This window comes from Falco punctatus (genome assembly GCF_963210335.1).
Source record: "Falco punctatus genome assembly, chromosome: Z".
Classification (NCBI taxonomy): domain Eukaryota; kingdom Metazoa; phylum Chordata; class Aves; order Falconiformes; family Falconidae; genus Falco; species Falco punctatus.
The window spans coordinates 34,992,882-35,013,763 of record NC_137586.1 but is presented as its reverse complement, the minus strand read 5'-3'; the positions used below and the strand labels follow the sequence as shown (position 1 = coordinate 35,013,763).

Sequence of the window (20,882 nt, the reverse complement as noted above, 5' to 3'; positions counted from 1 at the left end):
TTCCTTTGAATATGCAAGACCAAGTTTTTTTGGAACACATCCTGTTGGCATAGGCCAGAACATATTTGAGTTTAGAAAATGGAGGTCCACACAGGCCTCCCAGGATGTCACCTGCAACACTGGCAGAGGTTATCCCAAGACTATCACCAGTAAGGTTTCAACGGCAGAAAGTCATGGTGACTACAGAGGAGACAAAATACATCATCTGTGAGTGGCTGAAATAAATAGTATGTATTTGATGGTAAAAATGTGTTTGAAAAACAGATATGGGGAATACAATGTCAGTTCCAGCCAAAGCCTGGAGATTTTTACTTTAGGACTTAAGCTTTTTATTTTGAAAAAAAGGCATTGTATGCCACAGAGATTTTGTAACATTGCATCCTATGGATGGATTCATATATACATCAGCTTTGCTTGGCTATCCCATAGGAAAAATTGTAGCTTTAAGTTCAGAGTCACAAATCTGATTATTTGGGAAATTTGCCACTACAATCCACCTTGAGAAAGGCAAATTTTGTGTGAAGGTGTGGAATCAGCAACTGCTGGTTAATTTTCAGAGGTGGGTAAAGGAGGACATCCAGCAGACAGCAGTAAAAAAACCCAACTGGGCAGAAAGGTGGAAATTCACTTTAATTTCCAGTGTTTCTGGAACATACATTTCAGAACACATGTTTATGAAACATCTGAAACCAATGATCCACTCTCTGAGACCCTTTAACTAGCAATAGAGGTGGGGTTTTTAGTTTGAAATTAGAAGATGGAAGATCTGAGGGATCAGTGTAAAAAGCCCTTCATACTGTGCTGACCCAGGATTCCAGCTCTCTTTCCTCTAATGTACCATACAGTCAAGCTTATCAGCCTCTGGAGTGAAATAGCTGAAGATCACTGTAAAGACATTTTTAGTGCAAGGACCTTTGATATAATTTTCCTTTTCTGCTGGTCCATGGAGATTTTTCAAGCATGGGACAGTTTGGAGTTGCTGTTGTTGTCTTTCTGAATGTGGTGTAAAGTCATAGGCAAATTAACTGTGAACATAGATAGGAGACATGCACACTGTCTCCTTTTCTGGGCAGCTTCTCAGTTAAGCCAGCTGAGCTCCTTCACACAGTCTTTTTTGGGTGGCTCTCTTCAAAAGTCCTTTGGTTAGGCTTAGTCTTAGAGAAGGACCCCCTGAATTATCACATTCAAGGCACCAGCTTCTTAGTTTTAAATTCAAGACATTTGGTATTTATTAATTAGAAGTATTTATTAATTATTTAGTAAGGCTGATAGGTCTGTTTTAAAAACAAACCTCAGCTACGCTAATTGACTGGACTGATTAGTACCTTAGGCTGCAATCCAAAAATTATAATGGAAAGGAGCAGAAGATGACCCTATTCAAGTTTTGGGTCTGTTTGTACTGACAGCTTCTCTTAGCTAGAGGATTCATACTAGAAAGGAGCAAGAAAATAGAAAATAGAGCAAAGAAAATGGAGAAAATGCAGTGTCATAAGGATGTAGAGATTTTTTCTGACTTTGTTGCACATGTCCCTTTAATACTTATTTTGGATATTTACACCGACTTCATGATGCAGAAACAGCTCCCAAGATGTTTTGTTGACAGCAATGTGTATGTCGAGATCTGCTTCTGCCCTGCTGCCTCTGACTTTTCCTGAACAAATTTTATAGTCTTTCAGGTAATAATGAGCCCAGTCCTTTATCCTGGAATGATCGTTTTTCACTCCCATAATGCAAGCCTGAACTTATCCAGTAAAGACAAGCAAGCAAGTAAAAAATTTTGTAATCAAGTATAAAATTTGCCTAAAAGATTGTACTTCAATCTAACATAGTCTTTGATCCATTTGCAGGTATTTTAAGTAACTGGTCCGTCTCTAAAATTAAGTTTTCAAGATAAAAAGCGTATGATACATTTTCTCTTGAAAATTGCAATGAAAGTCCTAAATCCATGTATTTTGTAGTGTCATCTTGCACATCTACAGCAGCTTTTTGTTACAGTGTGTGCACTTGAACTGAATCACTGCCTAGGAACAGATTCAAACATGATGTTATTTGGGAGAACAGCAGGAGTCTAGTCAGTTGGTAGGAGTACAATAGCATACACCAGCTACTCCATTCTAGTGGCAGACATGTTAATTAATATATTTCTTTGACACCCTGATTGATTGAAATAGCACTTAAAGAGTAATTAAAATGTTTATTTCTGTTAGGAATGTCAACCAAGACATGGAATATAGCAATTACCTATGACGGATTAGAGGAAGATGATGAAGTCTTTGAAGTAATTCTGAACTCCCCTGTGAATGCTATTCTTGGCACCAGGACAAAAACTGTAGTGAAAATTTTGGACTCAAAAGGAGGTATTTTCTCTTTTGATCTGCATCATTAAGAAGGTGGGACAATCTTGGCTGAGTAGCTACTTATTTTCAACCACAAGTTGTTCCTAACACTCATCTTCAGATCAAAATGCTTAATTTCTCTTCAGAGAAAACGGGCTTGTCTGTCGCAGACCCTTTATTCTCTCACACAACCATATGCATCCTCTTAGGAAACACAGCATGGAGAAAGCAACAAGTACAAAATAAGAAGGTTTCAAGGAAATAAACCACTTTTCATAACAGCACTAGTTCAGTTCTTGTTTATTAAAGTAGGAAAAAAAATGGGTTTAGGTCCATTAGCATTTTTTCCCCAGTTATTGTTTAACAGTTGTTATACATCACTGAAAAAGATTTATTTTCCACTCAAGATAGAAACCTAACAACTAAATCCAGCTCTTAGCAATACATCTTCTAATGCTTTACAGAGTCCACAGCATTACAGCAGGCAGCAGTGATCATTACAGTGTTGAGGCTTTTACGTCTGCATTATTATTGTGTTTTTCAGTGATCAGATGTGGTGTGCCTAAAATCACACCAAAAAAGAAGCAACTGTAGAAAAACAGAAATAACTAGCAAACCAGCTGTGTCCTCTGAAAGCAGAAGAGTGGGGGTTTTTTACTTCTGGTGCTTAATGAAACAATATTTTAAATACTTGTATTTAAATTATATGAATTAGGCTTCATTTTACAAAAAATCCTTTTAAAATTGCACATCTGTTTTCCCTTTAACATTCAATATGTAAATCAGCAGTAAATTGACATAAAGTGTTTGTAGAAACAATAGTGTCCTGGATTTCTGAAGAGAAAATTGTCTGGGCGTGATGGAAGTATTGCCAATGTTAGTTAAAGATACCTGTCTATCCATGACCAAAAACAGCACTCCAAACCCCAATCTATATGTGAAAACAGGTATTTTTGGCAGACATTTTTGCTGAAATTCTGATCTGTGGGTAGACAGGTGCATATGGAAAACATATGTATAAAAACATAAGATGTACAGGTAGTAGCTGCAGTCATAGTCACAGCAAACCCCACAAATGAGAATGACTGAACGAACAGCAAATCAACCACATCAAGTGAAAGAATCATCCAGCTTAATGACAAGCTGTTTATATGCCCATGTCAGCGTGACCAGTTTTCTGCTCATGCAGTTAGAACTGACCATCTGCCATTTTTTATGCTTTCAGGTCAGTGCAGCTATTCCCATTCTTCTGGCCAAAGCAAGCACGACTTCTGGAGGAGAGGCATGCTGTTTCCACTTTCCTCAGGCTCCTCATCACCTTCCAGGCCTGGCAATGCTCCCTTGGAAGGCATCCCACCGTCTCCCTCCAAAGGGATGAAAGAGCATGGAGGGGACCTGTGGCAGGGACACAGCTTGGCGAATTGGTCAAGGACCAGGCTGAGAGTTACTGGAAATGGCAGAATAGTAAGACGCTTCTGTGGTGCAGTGAATTTATTGGGATGTGATATCTTTATTTAGTTATCATATTTCTGTAGTGATTCTACTTGATCATGCAATAACCATAAATTACCTGAGTTTGCTTTGAGTCAGGTTTGAGAACTATTTAAAAATATTGCAAGGAAAAAAAAAATAAAGTCCAGATTCTGAAGATCCATATGTGCAGGAGAGGAAGAAAAGTAGAGCTGGGGGAGGAAACATGCATCAAGCAACTTCAGCAATTATGCAGCTTCTAATCTTGTCTAAATTATGGGTCAGCTGGAAGAAAGAAGTCACTGGAGCCAGGCAAATATATACAATCTGTGCATCTGGTGCCGAAGTTTTAAAGCTGAAAATACCATTAGCTTAAACATGGAACAGTTACTTAAAATTTGCCCATTGATTTTCCTGCTTAAGCTATACTGGTTTAGCTAGGTGGTTTAGTAACAGTCTGCTACTGTGATCTTAAAAATTAATGGAATCTGTTTATAAACACACTTGTAATGTGTGAATTTTAATGGTTGTTTTCAGAGGTGATCATTTTCCATTCTGAAAGAACTAAACCCAAGATATGTTCTACAAGTTTTGTAATCTAGATCTCGTAGTAAATCTTGCATAAAGTGTTTTTGTTTCTATAATTCATGAATATGCCCACCTTATTCTGCTATTCTACCTTTTTCAGGTTCATCCTTCATCTGTATTCAGAAATGGAACTGATGTGGTTTTCCAAGTAAGAGTATTATGAGTAATGCTCAGACATTTCTATGATTTCTTTCTGATTCTGTTCTTTCCAGGCTTTATCACTCTTAATAATTCATTATGATCAATATTTCATTTTTCTAAGTATCTTTCTTTTTCTTTGGTGTCACTTTCCCTTGATTTGCAACAGTTTGTATTTTTTTTATTTTCTTGAGTTTATTTAAGAGTTGCTTGTATGTGCTAACCCTCTCTTTTCCCTCTCCTGTTGTCCTTGTGTGTCTAACGCTATAAAACAAAGTATCACAGCATGATATCACTCAAAATAGAGGATGACACCTCATCAGCTAAAGCAAACAAGAAAGCTCAAGTGTCAGTAATTAATCAAGCACAGCCACAGATAAATGTCGTCTCCTCTAGGAAGACGGAAGTCCCACAAGCTGATAAGGTAGAACCGGCATCTGAACCAAACTCAGGACATCAGGTATGAAACCTTTTGTCTCATAGGCGTTTTCACCATCTGTTTTCAGTCATGCTGTTTTCCAAAATGATTTAACACCTCTGAGATCTAAAGCCAAACCCTTCCTACTCCAAAGCTGAGTGTAACCAATACACAGATAAATTAACAACAGCCCTTAAAGAGTTTTCATGGCATAAAGTTTTAATATAAGACCTATTTAAAGTTTCATGTAGCTGCTTTGTTTTGTGTAATTATTTTCCTTCAAATGTTTAAATGACATTTCACTTTCCAGGACTTTTATGTTTTTCCAAAGGCCTGTACACCAGATTTAAAGGGGCTCTTGCATTATGAAGAAAGCACTCAAAAGTTATTTCAGTGTGATGGGATAATATGGAAATTCTGGAATTCCCAAGGCAAGGTAAAAATGTCACTATAAGTATGCATGAGGTCTAGAATGAGCGAGAATCTCAAGCAAAGGACCTTCCTGTCACAACTACTGACTTGTCCAGGGAATAAAAGAATTTTCCAGAGGCAGGTTTGCTGTCACCAGAAAAAAAGATTCCTAGGAACACGATGAAGGCTTGATTGCTGGGGCTGCCTTTCCTCTCTGCCACCCACAGGCACTCCTGGACAAACCACATGAGCACTGATGTCTTGGTACCTGTGGGGGTGTGGGCATAAGACAGTCAGTGAATGGAGTCTGTGAGAATGAGTGGGAATCAGTAACATTAGCTCACTTAGGTATTCTGTAAACATACATCCCCTCCACCACATAGATGTTGTGCTGGATTTTGTTGCACTGCATTCCCTACACAGACCACAGGAGACAGAAAACGGTGTCCAAAGTAATGTGATCTTGTAAGAGGATTTTTGGAACTGAAACCTGGTGCCACCTTTAAAGCTACTCATATGTGTCACATTTAAAGCCTACTCATGTGGGCTCCTCTAGCAGGCATTTATTTCTTTATATTTTTTAAGCAATGCTATAACTTTATTGTTACACACCAAAATTCATGTTCAATTTAATTCTGGTGAGGTCATAAGCCATAAGCAGCACCTCCAGCCTTCAGCCTGATTATTAACACACTGACGTAGTTCACTGTGGGCAGGAGTCTGTTTTGTCTTTTATTTTAGGAGGTAAGCCTGAAGAAATGTCCCTCTGGATGGAGTCATCATGAGGGCAGCTGCTACTTCCTGGTGGTGAATCACAAGGTCACCTGGAACACTGCTGCTCGTGCTTGCAGAGAACAGTAAGAGACTTCTCAGACCCAATGTGTTTGCTGTGACTGCTGTTGCCCTCAGCTGAATGCTGCTGTCAAGGCAGAGTTTATGCACATAAGCTCCATTTTGGTTGTGATGCACACTTCCCCAAAAAAACAGAACAAGACCTGGGATTCAGACCCAGTGGCAGATAGATATTATTAGTGTCGTAACGGTAGCGATGCTACCCTGTTCACAACATGAATTCCCAAAGCTGTCCACGTGTAGTGAGGATGCTTTTCTAATGGGAGAATAGTTTGAGAGAAAGGAAATAGAGAGCAAAGACTCAGTATTTCATCCTCTCTGACCCACCACTTCCTTTGCTCTACCTTCACTTGATATAGCAACAGCAAAATGTTGCCAGCTCCTGCATACCTCACCATAATAACAGTTGTATCAAAGTAGGAGAGAAATCGAAAATCTGCCAGTCTTGCTCTTTGGAGGCCTGCTTTGTGGTTTTGGTCTTAGGAGTGGTAGCTTAGGACTGGAAGAAATGCAGGCCATGGTAACATGGAGTTTGCCCTGGGAGCACGCATATTCTGTACCTTGTGTTGAGCTGTGAGCACTGGGTTGAAGACCAAGCTGAACAATAGGAGGGGCTTTAACAGGCCTTTCCATTACTCCATGAAATTAAATTTGAAACAGGGAAGAACTGGAGATGAACGAAACAGAATACACTCCATTACATTAATACAACCATGCTTAGTGGTTGAAGGACATGCAGGAAACATGGACAAGCGGGCATAACAAACCTTGATTTCTTCCACTCAGTTATGCCAGATTATGTTGTCTTGGTAACACACAAAAGGAAAGTCTTCATTCTAATACCTCCCTGCTGATGGAAGTTATTCATTAAAATGTAGATGCTACCTTCTTTTGTGAGATCACTACAAATTTCACATTGTTAATTTGTTTATTCAGAATTTCAGGTCCTGAAATGGTTTTCTATCACCTGTTTTTATTTTGTTACTTATCCAAACAAAGCTCTAAGTTCTGAATATTCTAATATTTTCTTTCTGAAGGCTTCAACATTCAGTTGATCCCTTGGGAGCACATATCACTCTGCTGGGAGGTGTTCTCAATTTCCTAGAAGTGTGCCCCTGCTGACCTGTATTATTTGTAGGCAGTAACTTCTTGCCAAAGCTATAAAGTGCAATATAGATGTTAAATTGAATAACTGTAAACTGTGTAACAGTAAATTAATGACAGTGTTAAAGACCTACACAAAAAACAAGGTATGTCACTGAATCCAAAACCAAATGAATCCTAGGGCAGTGATGATTCAATTAATGTCAGACTGCCACAGACTGAAGAAGCTTTATCCTGGTAAATGGAGTTCTGCTGACCTCCATCTGGAACTGATTACAGAAGTACAACCACAGGCACACACTTAGACGTGGTACAAGAAGATAACAATGAGTTTTATTTTGTGCTTTTGCCCAGCTCATCCCTGGCAAGTTATTAATCATTCTATTAATCCCAAGTTGGCATTTAAATAGCTGATATTTTCAACAAGGAAATAAAATCAGCATGGATGTCAATCTGCAGTTTTTAAATATATCAAACAAACATTAGACATTAAATGAAAAGATTAGAATTGACTTGCAGTAAATCAGGCAATTTCACTGAGAAATAAGAATGATTTTTATTATTACAAAAATGGCATTATCTTAAATAATTTTCTTTCTAGACTTTTTCTATTATAAAGAACAGGAAAAAAAGCACAAGCATTGTTAAAGTTGTTTCAGTAACAATCTCCAACTAACCAACCTCCTAACCTTGTAGAGAAAACAGTTATCCTAAGATGATGGACTTGAGACCAAGCTATACAAAAAAAGATGTGGACAGGCTGGTGAGGGTCCAGAGAAGGGCCAAAAACATGGTCAAAGGACTAGGAACCCTGGCATACGAGGAAAGGCCGAGAGAACTGGGTTTGTCCAGCCTTGAGAAAAGAAGGCTTAGGGGAGCCCTTATCACCATGTTCCAGTATTTAAAGGGTGGCCACAAAGAAGACGGCAACTCCCTTTTTACAAGGAGTCACATGGAAAAGATGAGGGGTAACGGGCAGCAATTATTCCTGGGGAGATTCCAGTTGGACACAAGAGGAAAATTTTTCACAGTGAAAACAATCAGCCGTTGAAATGATCTCCCCAGGGAAGTGGTGGATTCCCCAACACTGGACACTTTTAAGATTTGGCTGGACAGGGTGCTGGGCCATCTTGTCTAGACTCTGCTTTTGCCAGGAAAGGTTGGACCAGATGATCCTTGAGGTACCTTCCAACCTGGTATTCTATGACTATATGGTTCTATTCCATCAAAGCAATGCTATCAACTTATTGTGGAAGCAACTGTTGTCTGGACGTTACTGTATGTACATGGGCTTATGCAAACCTGTTTGGGCTGCTAATGAGCTTTGACATACATTGCATCCATTTGTCACAGGTGGCATATCAACCTTTTCTTCAATTTCCATGTGTAGCAATAGAAACAGACACAAAAACGTGCTCATCTTGAGAGAAGTTGCTGTATGCCATGGTGATAGTACGGGTGGAAAAAATCTCAGCTAATTGCTGTGAAAGTCTTGCACCATTTCTAACCCTTCTCCAAAACATTGAAAGAAAGGTGGTTTAAGAACTCATTTCTCTAGCTTTGTTTAGTATGCATGAAGAGGCCCTTGGCAACATGAAGAGAAGCATCTGGGGGATATTACGGCTGAGTGACCCCACAGCAGCCTGATTTAGCAGCAATTTTGGTGATTTATGTTCCAGTTCTTGTTTATCCCATAGGAAAATGTCCTCCCCAAGGGTCAGTGCAGCAGGGCTTACTCACATGTGAGATGGTTTCACTGCTGCCACCGAAGGGACTCCACTGGATAGACAGAACCCACAGTTGCCTCTTTTGCTTTGTCAGTCAGATTATACTTTCATCAACATTTAGTTAGAGCTTAAATATGGTCAGATTTCAGATTCGTCACTTCCAGCTTTGTGAGGCAGGGTCTATTATTTTGTTTAGTGTTCGTACATGTGATCTCAGTCCCTGGGAATCATGGGCAGAACCCCCTCTAAAATTATAGGTTAGATCCTTCACGATGGCTCATTGTTGCCTAGTGCAAAGCAGGCTGGACCTTGCTGCCCTCCTCTCCTAATGCTGTGCTAGTTCTGTAAGTGACTGGTTTAACTTACATTATTGCTAGTGACTCCAGCACAGGGATTCTGGTACCTAGAGACATTTTAAAGGCCCAGTGCATCTCGTCTGATTTGCAACTGCCATTCTGGAGGCACAGGGCTCCTGTAAGCTCTGCATCATGTCTGTCAGCCTCATCTGAATGTTTTGAATACCACAAGGTGTTGTAAACAACACTAGACACCTATTTCAAGGCACAGGATTACTCCCTAGGCAGTCAAACAAAAGCCTGGGATAAGCAGAGCCTCTCAGTCACTCTTGCCCACTTCATCATCAATATAGTATGTGGATTTACTACAGCAGTTCAAATTAAATGTCTTCCTGTGCTACAGAAACTTTCCTAGTTAGTCAAATGTGCTTTTGCTGAAGTGAAATTTATCAGAATGGTGCAAACCTCCTTTAAATGTATTTAATAATTAAATGTAAAATCAACAGTCTTTGTGATAAGTGTTTTGCATATAATACTTCAAGATCAATGTCTACTTAAACCTTTCCTTAATTTGGGCAACTGGTCTAAGATGATGGATGCTCTTGACCTTATGACCCCTCCTTTAGAGTCATTTAAGTTAGGAAGTGTTAGATTTACATAACTCCATAACATTATCTTGTTATTTCCTGTGTCTGGCACTCTGCCTAGAGGTACAGTTAGTAATATTATCCTAAGTGGTATGTTCCTTCAGGACTGTTCTTATTTCCCTACATTACATCAAAACCCCTGGCTAGGTATAACAGAATAGTCGTTCTCTCTTCAGTCATGTGTGTTTCTCAGGCTGTATTTAGAAAGCACTCCTATGGAGAAAAGATTAGATAATGTTATAATTATTGCAGTGCTTTCCTCTAACACTGCTGAAGTCTCTCCCTGGTACTTGGATTGAGGTGGAAGTCTGAAACTGTTACTTCTCAGACCACCCCTGTATGTCATAAGCGATACAGCCATTACTGATACACACTGATGCTTTTTGTTTTCACATTTTTTAAAACAATTGAAACATCAGAAGTAAGCTCTGCTTACTTAAGTGACTTAGCTCCATGGCTTTGTTTTTCCTTAAGCAGAAGCCAGATAAACTGCCCTATTTCAGTTCTGGCTCAGGTAGTAGTGATACCACAGAGACTTCTGGCCAAACCTCTCCTTAGCCCCCAAGTTTGGGCAGTGGCCAGCCACAGCCACTGTGAGGGGAATGGCATCCTGCTGCTGCATCAGTTACTCTGGGAAGTCACCCTGAATTAACTGAGCCTGCTTTCCTGGACCTTTTTGTCTGAGGAAGAAGATGGAGTATAAAACTTCCCAAGAGCTTCTGTCAGTGTAACAGTTCTTGGTTCATTGCAGATTCGGTGCTTGGTAGACGGGCCCAGAAGTGCGGAAGCATGTCACCCTTGGGACATGCAGGTGAAATTGTCCACAAAACTTTGCCACGGTGAGAAGCACATGTCAAAGCCTTTGCTGGGAGCTTCTCGGGGTGAAGTTTTAGGAGCCTGTACCATACGGAGGTGCACAATCCTGACCGTTACCAGACAGTTGCTAACTACTTTGTGCTGGGATGGTCTGCCGTTTGTGAAGTCATGATCAATGTTTCTGAGGCCATCCTGCTGCACAACTAACTGAGCACAGATGTCAGCGAGATCCCTTACATTTTGTTCTCTGGCAGCCCCTGAACTTAGGGGGCCCTTGATGGGACCCGTGTTGCTTTGCGGTGCTTGGTCTAGGGCAGCCACGATTACACAGACTGTGTGAGCTAATACTCAGCTGTCCTGCAGGCCTTGGCAGACCCACCATGCAAAGAAGAGCAGAGGGCAAATCCCCTGCTGCTTTGCTTGACTGCAGGGATAATGGGGGAGGTCTTTGCAGCAGGAGCAATCACATCAGTATTACAATGAATTTGCTCCATATCATACCCCGGCGTGCCCAGATTAAGGAACAGTCCAGATTTTCTCCAGTAGGGACTACTTTGAATTCCTCCTGATGTAAAAGTTGACTGCTTCCCTGTTTTGTGTGGTGTTTTATGACATCCACGGGGTCAGTGTTAAAAGAGATACAAGGCAGTTACAGAGCTCCAGGCATGGGTTTCTAACTGGGCAGCAGGCTTGGTGGTGGACTTGCACTTCAAGATCTGTTCATGGTCTCCATAGTGGACTCAAGTCTGGCATACCACTCTTGGGGTCTGGTTGTGGTCCCAGCTCTTAAAGAAGACAGTCTGTACCTCCTTTGGAGAAATACTGACCTTCTGCCTCTGTTATCTGGCAACAATCATAAAATTTGCAAAACAATGCCACTGACTTATTCTGCTGCCAGAAAAGTTTTAAACTCACTTAAAACATCTTGATGAGCAGTGTTGTTTGCCTGGGCCCTATCAAGCATCACCCAGGATATTCTGGGAGGCTGAAGGGGTTGGCATCATTGTTAGACTGACTGGCAGTCAGAAACACGGGACAACAGAAATAACAGAGGCTCAGTATCGAATGGAAGACAACAGCAGACGTGGCATGTAAAAAGGAGATGTGATATCAAGGCAGGCAAAAAGATGGATAAAAAAGGAAGTGGAACCGCTGATGGCTGGCAGCTCCTGGCGAATGTGAAGGACGTCATTTGTATCTTAAGACTTCAAGATTTAGCCTCATCTGATCTCTAAATGGCTTAAGAGCAGCCTGCTCATGCTTGCATGCTTAGTACTAGTTGGAAGACTTCACAGTGTCAAGGCTGCTCAGTGGCTAGGGTTCGAATGTCCTCCTCTGGGGATGGCTTACTTAAATACAAACACAGAGCAGAGCTTATGCACTGGCTTCAGTCTGAAATAGTTGGTTAATACACACTGCAACTGCTCTCCATCTGAACTAAATGCACAGTCATTGCAGACAACCCAACACCACCTCTTAGAACCACGCTACCACTCTAAGCCAGACCTCTAAATTACATGCACTTGGTTCTGTTTTGAAACATGGCCCAGGTCTTAACTGTGTTATTCAAAGTTTTAGTTTTGTCAGAAAACAATTTTAAAAATACATAGCCAGCTCTACTACCAAATGGGTGAAGCTGTATCTTTCAGTGGCTTAGATTCTATTGTGGGCAGATTACTATTTTAGAGAAAAGAACCTATCCATGATTGTGTCAACAGTTTAAAACACAGTTTGTGAGTATTAAGTACGCATTTCCTGTACACAGTTCTTTCAGTTGCCCAGGTGATTTAATTTTTTGGTTAAAAAATCAGACTAGGTTCCTGTCCAAGTAATCCAGAATTTAAGAGTTTATCTTCATGTAATTATTCTTTCATGCCAATAAGTAGTGGTCTTCCTGTGAAATGTTATTTATATGCTTCATACTAGGATCTGTGCCCCTTGTTGATAAGTTGATGGGAGCTGTCTGTCACTCTGTGGAATGCTAATTACTCTGTCCTCTCTCCTTGAGCCTAGATACCTGGGGAGTCTAGCAAGCGTGGCTAATGAACAACACATGCAGTGGCTATGGGACTTCAGTGGGAGGAAGCCCTTTTGGATAGGCAAGTATCTCAGCTGCCTGTCCTCTCTGCGTATTACAGTTCCTGCGCACCTTGGAAAGCAGAGACTGCCGCAGCAGCTCAGCACAGTTTCCAAACATTGCATTGGCCTCAACTTTCTGCTGCTTTTATTACTCCAGAGCAAGGCATAAACTGAACGCTGTAATTTACCTGGCTAGTTTTATAAGTCTTTATCAAAAAGAGGAGTTCATCGTGTTGCCTGTTGCTGGATTGTTTCTTATTTTAACACTAGCTGGTAAAATAAGTCCTGGTGGAGCTCCCTCATCGTTCTTTTTACTGTGACTTTATTTATCTCTGATTTATCTTTTTTCAACTTTACATTAAACAAATATTTATATTACTGCTAATTTAATGATGTCTTCTTGTATCAGAAATCTTGTGAATTAATTAGATGATCAGCTAAAGAAGGGTTCATAACATTATTTCAGATTTAGCTATTTCTTATTATGCACCTTACATTAAATGAGAAATGGAAAGAACTCAGATGGACCTTCTCTGTAGCTCCTGATCCCTTTCTGTGAATGATGGCCTTAGTTCATGGACTAGTGTTATTGCTTTCTTCTAACCCTTCTTTTTTCTGCTACATTGTCCAGGTTTTAGGTTTTTCCAATTGTGAACTGCAATTTTCAGCTCTTAGTAATATTTTGAGATGGATTTATTAGTTATACTAAATTAACTTTAAAAATTACAGTTAGTTTGGGATCATGTTTAATGGTATAATGATTCTGTAAACCTGAGGGAAACTCCTGTGATAAGAATAAAGACTACAAGACCGTTGTGTCAATTTTCTGATCTTGGTCTCTTCTAGCTAAGAAGACAGGTCATGTCTGAAAATATGCCACCCACGCTGGTCTTAGTAATTCAGAGGCTAAGTGAAAAGATGTGTTTTAGGTTGTATTAATGAACATAATCTAATTTTACAACTGCTAATTTCAACAGTGTAAACAAGGTCTACAAAGATCTCAGGATTTTATTTTCAGAAGGAATCTGAAGGCATCTAAGGCTGCCCAGACTTGAATACGATATTCTGCTTGGCATCTTAAGCATCAAAAGAGAAACCTGGGAGATGATAGACATGCAACAGATGGAAAGAGAGAAAACATTTTAGATAGGCAATAATGCAGAAAAGTGTATTTTCCCTAATTCAGATGGTACTACTTGTGATTCAGATGGCCTTATGAAATATTAAATTACGTTTACTTGTATTCTTCCAGATGTTTTTTTTTTTTCTTTTAGCACAATATTGTATGCATTTTTCAACAAAGGGACAGAACAGCATGCTTCTGTTGGCATCAGGCTCCAGGAACAATAAAAAATAAACATCACTGATTTGGTCTTACTGATTTCACACAGGCTTGAATGACCAAGTCAATCCTGGACGTTGGGAGTGGAATGGAGGAGAACCTGTAACCTACATCAACTGGAGAAGAGGGTCCTATCACTTTCCAAAGAGAGGAAGAAATTGTGTATTGGTGCAGAAGCGAGGAAAATGGCAAGCAACCGACTGTGGGAAGGTCAAACGGAACAGCTATATATGTTCAAGAAGACTGTAAAGAGAGGAGGATCCCTGTGAAAGCATGCGGACATTCATGTTGTTTCAGTTCTATTTATCTGTAGACACGTAAGGGTGTGCAGTTAGAAAACTGTCCTAATTATCAGCAAGGTTTATTTTACATGCTGCCAGAGGTGCAGATGCATTGAACTTTGATCAAGGAATAGAGGTCAGTTGCAAAGATTAAGTCCAGGTTAACTCTCCCCAAAGACTTCGATCTGTCACTTAGTCCTATGTATTTTTAAACCAAAAACCTAGGCCTGAAGGCTTTCATCACATTTCTATGTAAAAATACTTTTATTTTTTTTTAAAAAAAGAAAGTAGCACATCAGTTGATTTGCTTTGTTCTTAGGGAGGGGTTGTGCATTGGCTGTTGCTTTAATTTGTTTGTAATTAAAACTGCAGTTTTACCCTGCAGTCACAAAAAAAAGGAAGACTGCTTGGAGTGGAAGTAAGAGCAGACTCTGCTGGCTAAAAACAGGTCCTCTTGGTTGATGAAGGGGGGGGACATATGATGTCAGGAGACTGGGGCTTTTTCAGTGGTTGCCGTGGTATAACATCTTATGAAAATACCAATGAGAACTTAGTGACAGAGCACCAACAGGAGCAAAGCCTTTCTTTTTCTACCTCCCAAGGCCAGCTTCAGATCCCAATGGATCTGCTCACACAGAGCTACATATTGTTTCACATTCCTAGCCAAAATAATTCAATTTTTTTTGGAGTTGCAGGATGGTGCTGTAATTTTTAGTGTAATTAAGTAACGGCACCTCTGTAAATCTAATATTATCTTGGCATATTCAGTGATACATGAACATCAATAGGATTTATATGTGTCTATAAACCAATGTAATTGTGAGACATATTTTTTACTAAAGCAGATACGGCTTTTGAAAAGTATTAATGTAAGTCTTTATTAGGCATTTGAGGTTTTTAAAAATAATAATTAAAAATCCAGACTTAGTTCTGAGAAATGCTTAAAAACCAGCATTTAATAGCGAAAACCAGCTGCCTGTAACTTAATTTTTACTTATTTTAAATGTATGCGGTTGCAATATTACCATTTCATAACATTACAGTAAATTTATATTCAACCTGTCAAAAATCATCCTTTAGGACATTCTTACTGCCAGCCTTTAAAAAAGTCATAAGCTTCCTAAAAAATCTAAAATAAAATTACAGCTCCTCTCAAGCCCTCCCTCTGCCCACGATGTGTCACAGTTGGTGTGGCACTGAGTAGGGTGAATTTGCCCTGTATTTTATGAACTCTTATCCCTCCTAATCTGCCTGCTGCCACCAGCAGCTGATTCTCCCCTTGCCTCCCTCCTATCAGCTTGACTATTCGGCCAGCCTCTGGATCAATTGTATCTGTACAGTGTTTGCACCAGAGGACCAAACTCGCCTTCTGGGGTTCCTCACAGCAATTTCTCAGCCGTGAGAGGGACAGGTGCAGCAGAAACATCTCTCCTCTCTGGGCTGAGGGACACTTGTCTCAAGGATTAATTATCCCTCTTCCTTGCCTTTGGCATGCATGGGTTATTTAGCCTTCCTCCTTGCCTGTAGCACGTTAAATGAACATGCATGCGTGTAGCTTTCTGAAAGGACTGTTGCAGACAAGCATCAGTGAATTGTAGAATTGTAGAGGAAAAAATACTGTGGACAGAACCTCCTCACCCTTATTGTTGGTGTCAACAGACATAGACAAAAACAGTTTTAAGATTTCTTTTTTTTTGCCCTGAGCTTATAGACACTCTGCTAGACACTAACAGTTTTGCTTAAGGAGTTTTCTAGATCAACGCAGATAGGCTAATTTTTTCAAGAATTCCCCAAACCAGTATTTTTCACTGCAAAAAGAATTAGCATCTAAAAAAGCATTCTTGGGATCTCCTGCTGTTACGTTCTGGAATTCCAGGGAAAGTTGACGAAGAGAGCTTAGTTAGACATAAACTTTTATTTCTTTAGGGCCTTCTTTCTATAAAAACTGCTGAGTTTATTTGTGCTACCTTGATAAAGCCTGTTGAGACTATTTAAATACCTCTCCTAATTATTTAGTAAATGAATGCCATCAACAGAGAGGGAATTTTGACCAAGGTGCTTGTTACTTGATCAGTAACTAATAAATGACTCGTATCTAGTCTGAGACAACAGTGATCTCAGAGGTTTTCTTTTGTGAGAAAGGAGATCTTCCCTTTTCTATATTTTGTTTTAACTGCTTTAAAGTGAGTGAAAACTATGAGGATCTCAGTACACAACAGACTGCTAGTTGTGCAAACTGTACGTGTTTACTGGTTTCATTAGATCTAATACAATACACTAAATGAAGCTAAAATTCTTATATTGCAGTGCAAGGATATTTCTGCCCTGAAAGGCTGCTGAATTGTTTTGCAATACAATGAACTGTTCCAAACACTTATTCATAAATCTTACATTTTCTGTCCTTAAAAACAAAGTATTTTTCACAGATTTCTACAGCTTTTATTAGAATATTTGAGTTCAAAGAATACAAGATACTCAAGTCAGGGAAAGCACAAATAAATCAGTTTTTCTGTTGCCATAGGAAGTTGTTGTCTCTAAGAGGTTTAGTCAAGGAAGAGCCTAAAATGCTGGGAAGTTATTGGGAATTTTTCCAATCTTCAATACTTTTGAATACACTCTGAGTAAACTCAGGGGAAAATCAGTATTCTGAGGACCAGCATCAGCAGGCGAATTTCAAGATGCTGAAAGTAAGCACAAGGAGCATGTAAATTCAGGTGTCTGCCCACAGATGCCACACTTTCTGGTTAAACAAAGGATTTATTTCACCAGAACTTTTAGGAGCAACAGAACCAAGACACAACAGCTCACTGAAAAGAAACCAGTGGTTAGCCTATATTTCTATAAACAGATGGGCAACATGAGTCCTTTGTGTGCCTGTCACTTTAAACCACCTTCTCTCCCTGTCAAGTACCTTTTAAATCTGTTGGCCAATTTCAAACAAATTTGACAGAGAAGCAGTTGACTCAAAGGCAATGGTTATGAAAAAAATGGATAGGTAACTGACCACATGAGCACTTCTTCCAAACCAAAATACTCTTAAAAAATTTGTGTTATTATTAACCTCACAGAATTTTTAATCTGAAAAATATTATAAAACTTTTCCAGATCTCTTTTGTACACTCCGGAATTTACTGACTGCCTTCAAGTCTTTATTCACTCATTCTACAATTATAAAACTAGCTTTGAGAGAATGCTATATACAATTCAGTGAATACTGTGACTCTACATTATTTACATCACAAGACTGGTGCTGTTAGAATTCTTGTATTCAGAACACTATATTTATTGTGCTGTTTAATTTTGTAATGTGTGTTAATACAAAACTGAAACATATTTTGGTGAATAGGTACTTCTTCAGTTTCATAATCTCGTAAAAGCTTTTTTCCTAGTGATAAAAACTATAGTGTTGGGTGTAGTAGAAATGCACTTATAGTTAAGCATAATATACCTACTGTTTACTCTGTATGGTTTCTGAATTTTGTTTCTTCTCTATGAGCCTGTTACTGAGTTAATACTACAAGGACATTTGTGTGATGAGCACACCTTTTTTAAAAGAAAAAATGCTGTTTATGTTGGAAATTAAATTTAAGAAAAATTACAGATCTGCAAGCAAATAATGCAAGACGATTAAAGGAAGACTGTTAGTCCATAAAATTGCATTTTAATATGATTCTTGATTTAAAGAAGAACATGAAAATGAGGTCATTTTCCCTCAGTAACCTCACTCATCTTCATGGAAGAGATTCAGATGTTAGTTCTCTTCTCATTACCCTTTAAAAAGCTATGCTGCTTGTAACATGGAGAACTCTGCTACTCCAATTCCATTGCTTAACTACTATCCTCTACACAAACTGTATAAGGTTAGAAGACAAGAACACAATAGGGTTGGTTTGTTTATTTTTATAGCATTGAGATAATGTATTGTTTTCAGTCAGAAGTAGTCCTAATGATTAGGTATACGGTATCTAAGTACTGGATATAAGCGCGGTAAGCCAAAGAATACAATTTTATTCATACAGATGAAATTTTCAGATAAGTCTAAATATATTTTTACTTTAATAAAAGAAACCTTATCTGCATCATCTTTCTTGGATTATGTTACAAACATTTTCTTGGTGTTGTCAAACTCTTCAGTGAATCACCACTGTTCTCAAATTATTCACGGTAATCTAAGGTAGATGTGACTTCCTGAAGCCTGAAATGTCTCTTTGCCCAGACTCTTTCTCCCCTGTCTCACTGTCCCACAGCTTAACAACTGAAGCAATCAAACAAATTCCTAACATAGCTCCTCACACTGGGTTTGGAATTGGGTACACTCTCAGTTAAACAGTACACATGTGCCAGTACCATTCAGGAGGTGCTTCAGGAGGCAGACACTTGTCCAAAATCCACCAGTGTGAGAATTATAATAGAGAGAAAACCATCCATTGCATCACGTGTGCGTACCTACAGCCATGAGAACATGGGCCAACACACATGAAAGGACACTTACCCTAGCCCTGCTGGACACACATGCGAACATTTTCAAGTGTGAGCATCTACATTTTGGCAGCAGTCTGAAACTCAATACTGTTCTCATTTCTGTTGCTACAGCACAGAGAAAAGAAACAGAGAAATGTGAACAGGAAGGTGTAAAGGAGTGAAGAAAGAATGCAACAGAGGACTTGAAACTGAATAGCAAAGGGGGGAACTCATGTATCTAAGGCTGAAGGTACAAAACCAAACAGGTTTATTGTCTGTTCTTTCATATCATACCTTGTAAAAAGCCTTTTGGTATCATAATTATAACTTTCCCATGAGGCCTGTATGTAATCTGTTTTCCTGAAACTCAGTAAAACAAAGACCACAGATGGCTTTCTTTGATAAATGAGTACAATAATTAGAGAATAAACTGCACGGTGCAAATTCATTAGTTCTGAGGTTTTCATATGGGTTCTGTAAAAGATATATCTGGATTCAAGTTTGCCTACATAGGATGTGTTTTTAAAATGATAGGATATTGAATTGGGCTGTAATATATGAAATCCATTTTAATGATTTAATCAATCATGCTATGATGAGACTATTTAGCTCAACAGAAGGCAAGTAATTCAAGCACTGCCTAAGAATTATTTTTAGGCATCAACTGGCAGTGTAACTAATTATTCAGTTTATGTCCATAATGACTGAATAAACTCTGGCTCTGAAACAAATAAATAATACTACTTTTCATTTGCACAGCACTTGTCATCTATAGACCCGGCAGTTTTAAAAGGTGGGCAAACATTAATGGTAACTATTTCTAGTGAAAAGAGAATGTCCCGAATAAATGGCTACTATGAAGGCAAATCAAAGCCTGCTTGAAAAACACCGCTGCATTTAGCCACAAGATTTAACAACCAAAACACAGTGAAAACAAGTGCTATGCTTATATGAAAGGGTAATTAGGCAGGAAAACAAGTTTTTATAAAAGATGCAGCATTGCTTTTTGTGGAAATCTGAGATTAGCTGTATTTGGAACATAATGATTATGTGCCCAGTCCAATCTCTGTTGCCAATTATTAGTCTACGCTGTTGATGTCACCACAAAAAGACTTAAAAATACTTACTATTTTTAACTTCAGAACAATTCACCAAACTTGCTGAGTTCGGAGTCTGAGCTGGGATGCCTTAGTGTAATGCAGGCAGGCTCCTGGCTGAGCTGAGAGGCTGAGGATAGATCTGCTAGCTGTGCACAGTTCTAAAGGCAGCTGACTCCAAAACAGATTCAGGCAATATGTCAACAGGTCCCATTTCTTACAAATTTTATCACTTGGAAAGCAACCACGGCTTACATGGGCATGAAGCAACAGTATTAGACTGACCTGGTAGAATCAGAGATGGCATGCTGCTTTTGGGTCTCAGCAGGTCTTAGGTAAAACCATCCAGGAAAACCCAGGAACTAGAACAGGCTTGACCTAGAGAAGAGAGCTCTGTTTTCTGCCTTTGGGTTGTGGAGTGGCTTGTGGAGTGACTTGCTGACACTGATTTGCTTCAGCCTTCTTTCATAGCCTTCAGTAAATAGTATTTTGTGCTTTTACATATGAAGCCCTCTAAGGCAGGCCTTTTTTCTTTCTTGCTGTATGATACAGCATGGAATGGTACATACCATGAATGGATTCTGATCTTGAACAGGTTTTTTCCAGTGCCATTGCACTGCAAATATAACACTAGCAGTTTAACATCTATACATATATGTCAGTACTGAGGTTTTTATGCATTTTGTTAATATTTGCACTGCACCAATCCGCCCGACCAGTTTAGTTTAGTCTAGGCAGACCAATCATTCCAATACTACCATTACTTTTTATCTATGCATTGACAGAGGCATCCTTAAATCATTTGAAACTTCCAACATG

General features: G+C 39.2%; 1 protein-coding gene across 1 annotated transcript in view; it reads left to right on the top strand.

Annotated features, from left to right (window-relative positions):
• The window catches only part of FREM1 (FRAS1 related extracellular matrix 1), a 116,724-nt gene extending 102,235 nt beyond the window's left edge, over positions 1 to 14,489 (top strand). Inside the window, exons 29-36 of the mRNA XM_080371888.1 lie at positions 2,208 to 2,357; positions 3,562 to 3,800; positions 4,495 to 4,542; positions 4,810 to 4,992; positions 5,261 to 5,386; positions 6,103 to 6,218; positions 12,817 to 12,902; positions 14,274 to 14,489. Coding sequence (XP_080228014.1) covers positions 2,208 to 2,357; positions 3,562 to 3,800; positions 4,495 to 4,542; positions 4,810 to 4,992; positions 5,261 to 5,386; positions 6,103 to 6,218; positions 12,817 to 12,902; positions 14,274 to 14,473 — 1,148 coding nt within the window. The 3' untranslated portion in view covers positions 14,474 to 14,489. The remainder of the gene's footprint in view (positions 1 to 2,207; positions 2,358 to 3,561; positions 3,801 to 4,494; positions 4,543 to 4,809; positions 4,993 to 5,260; positions 5,387 to 6,102; positions 6,219 to 12,816; positions 12,903 to 14,273) is intronic.
• The last annotated feature ends 6,393 nt before the right edge of the window (positions 14,490 to 20,882 follow it).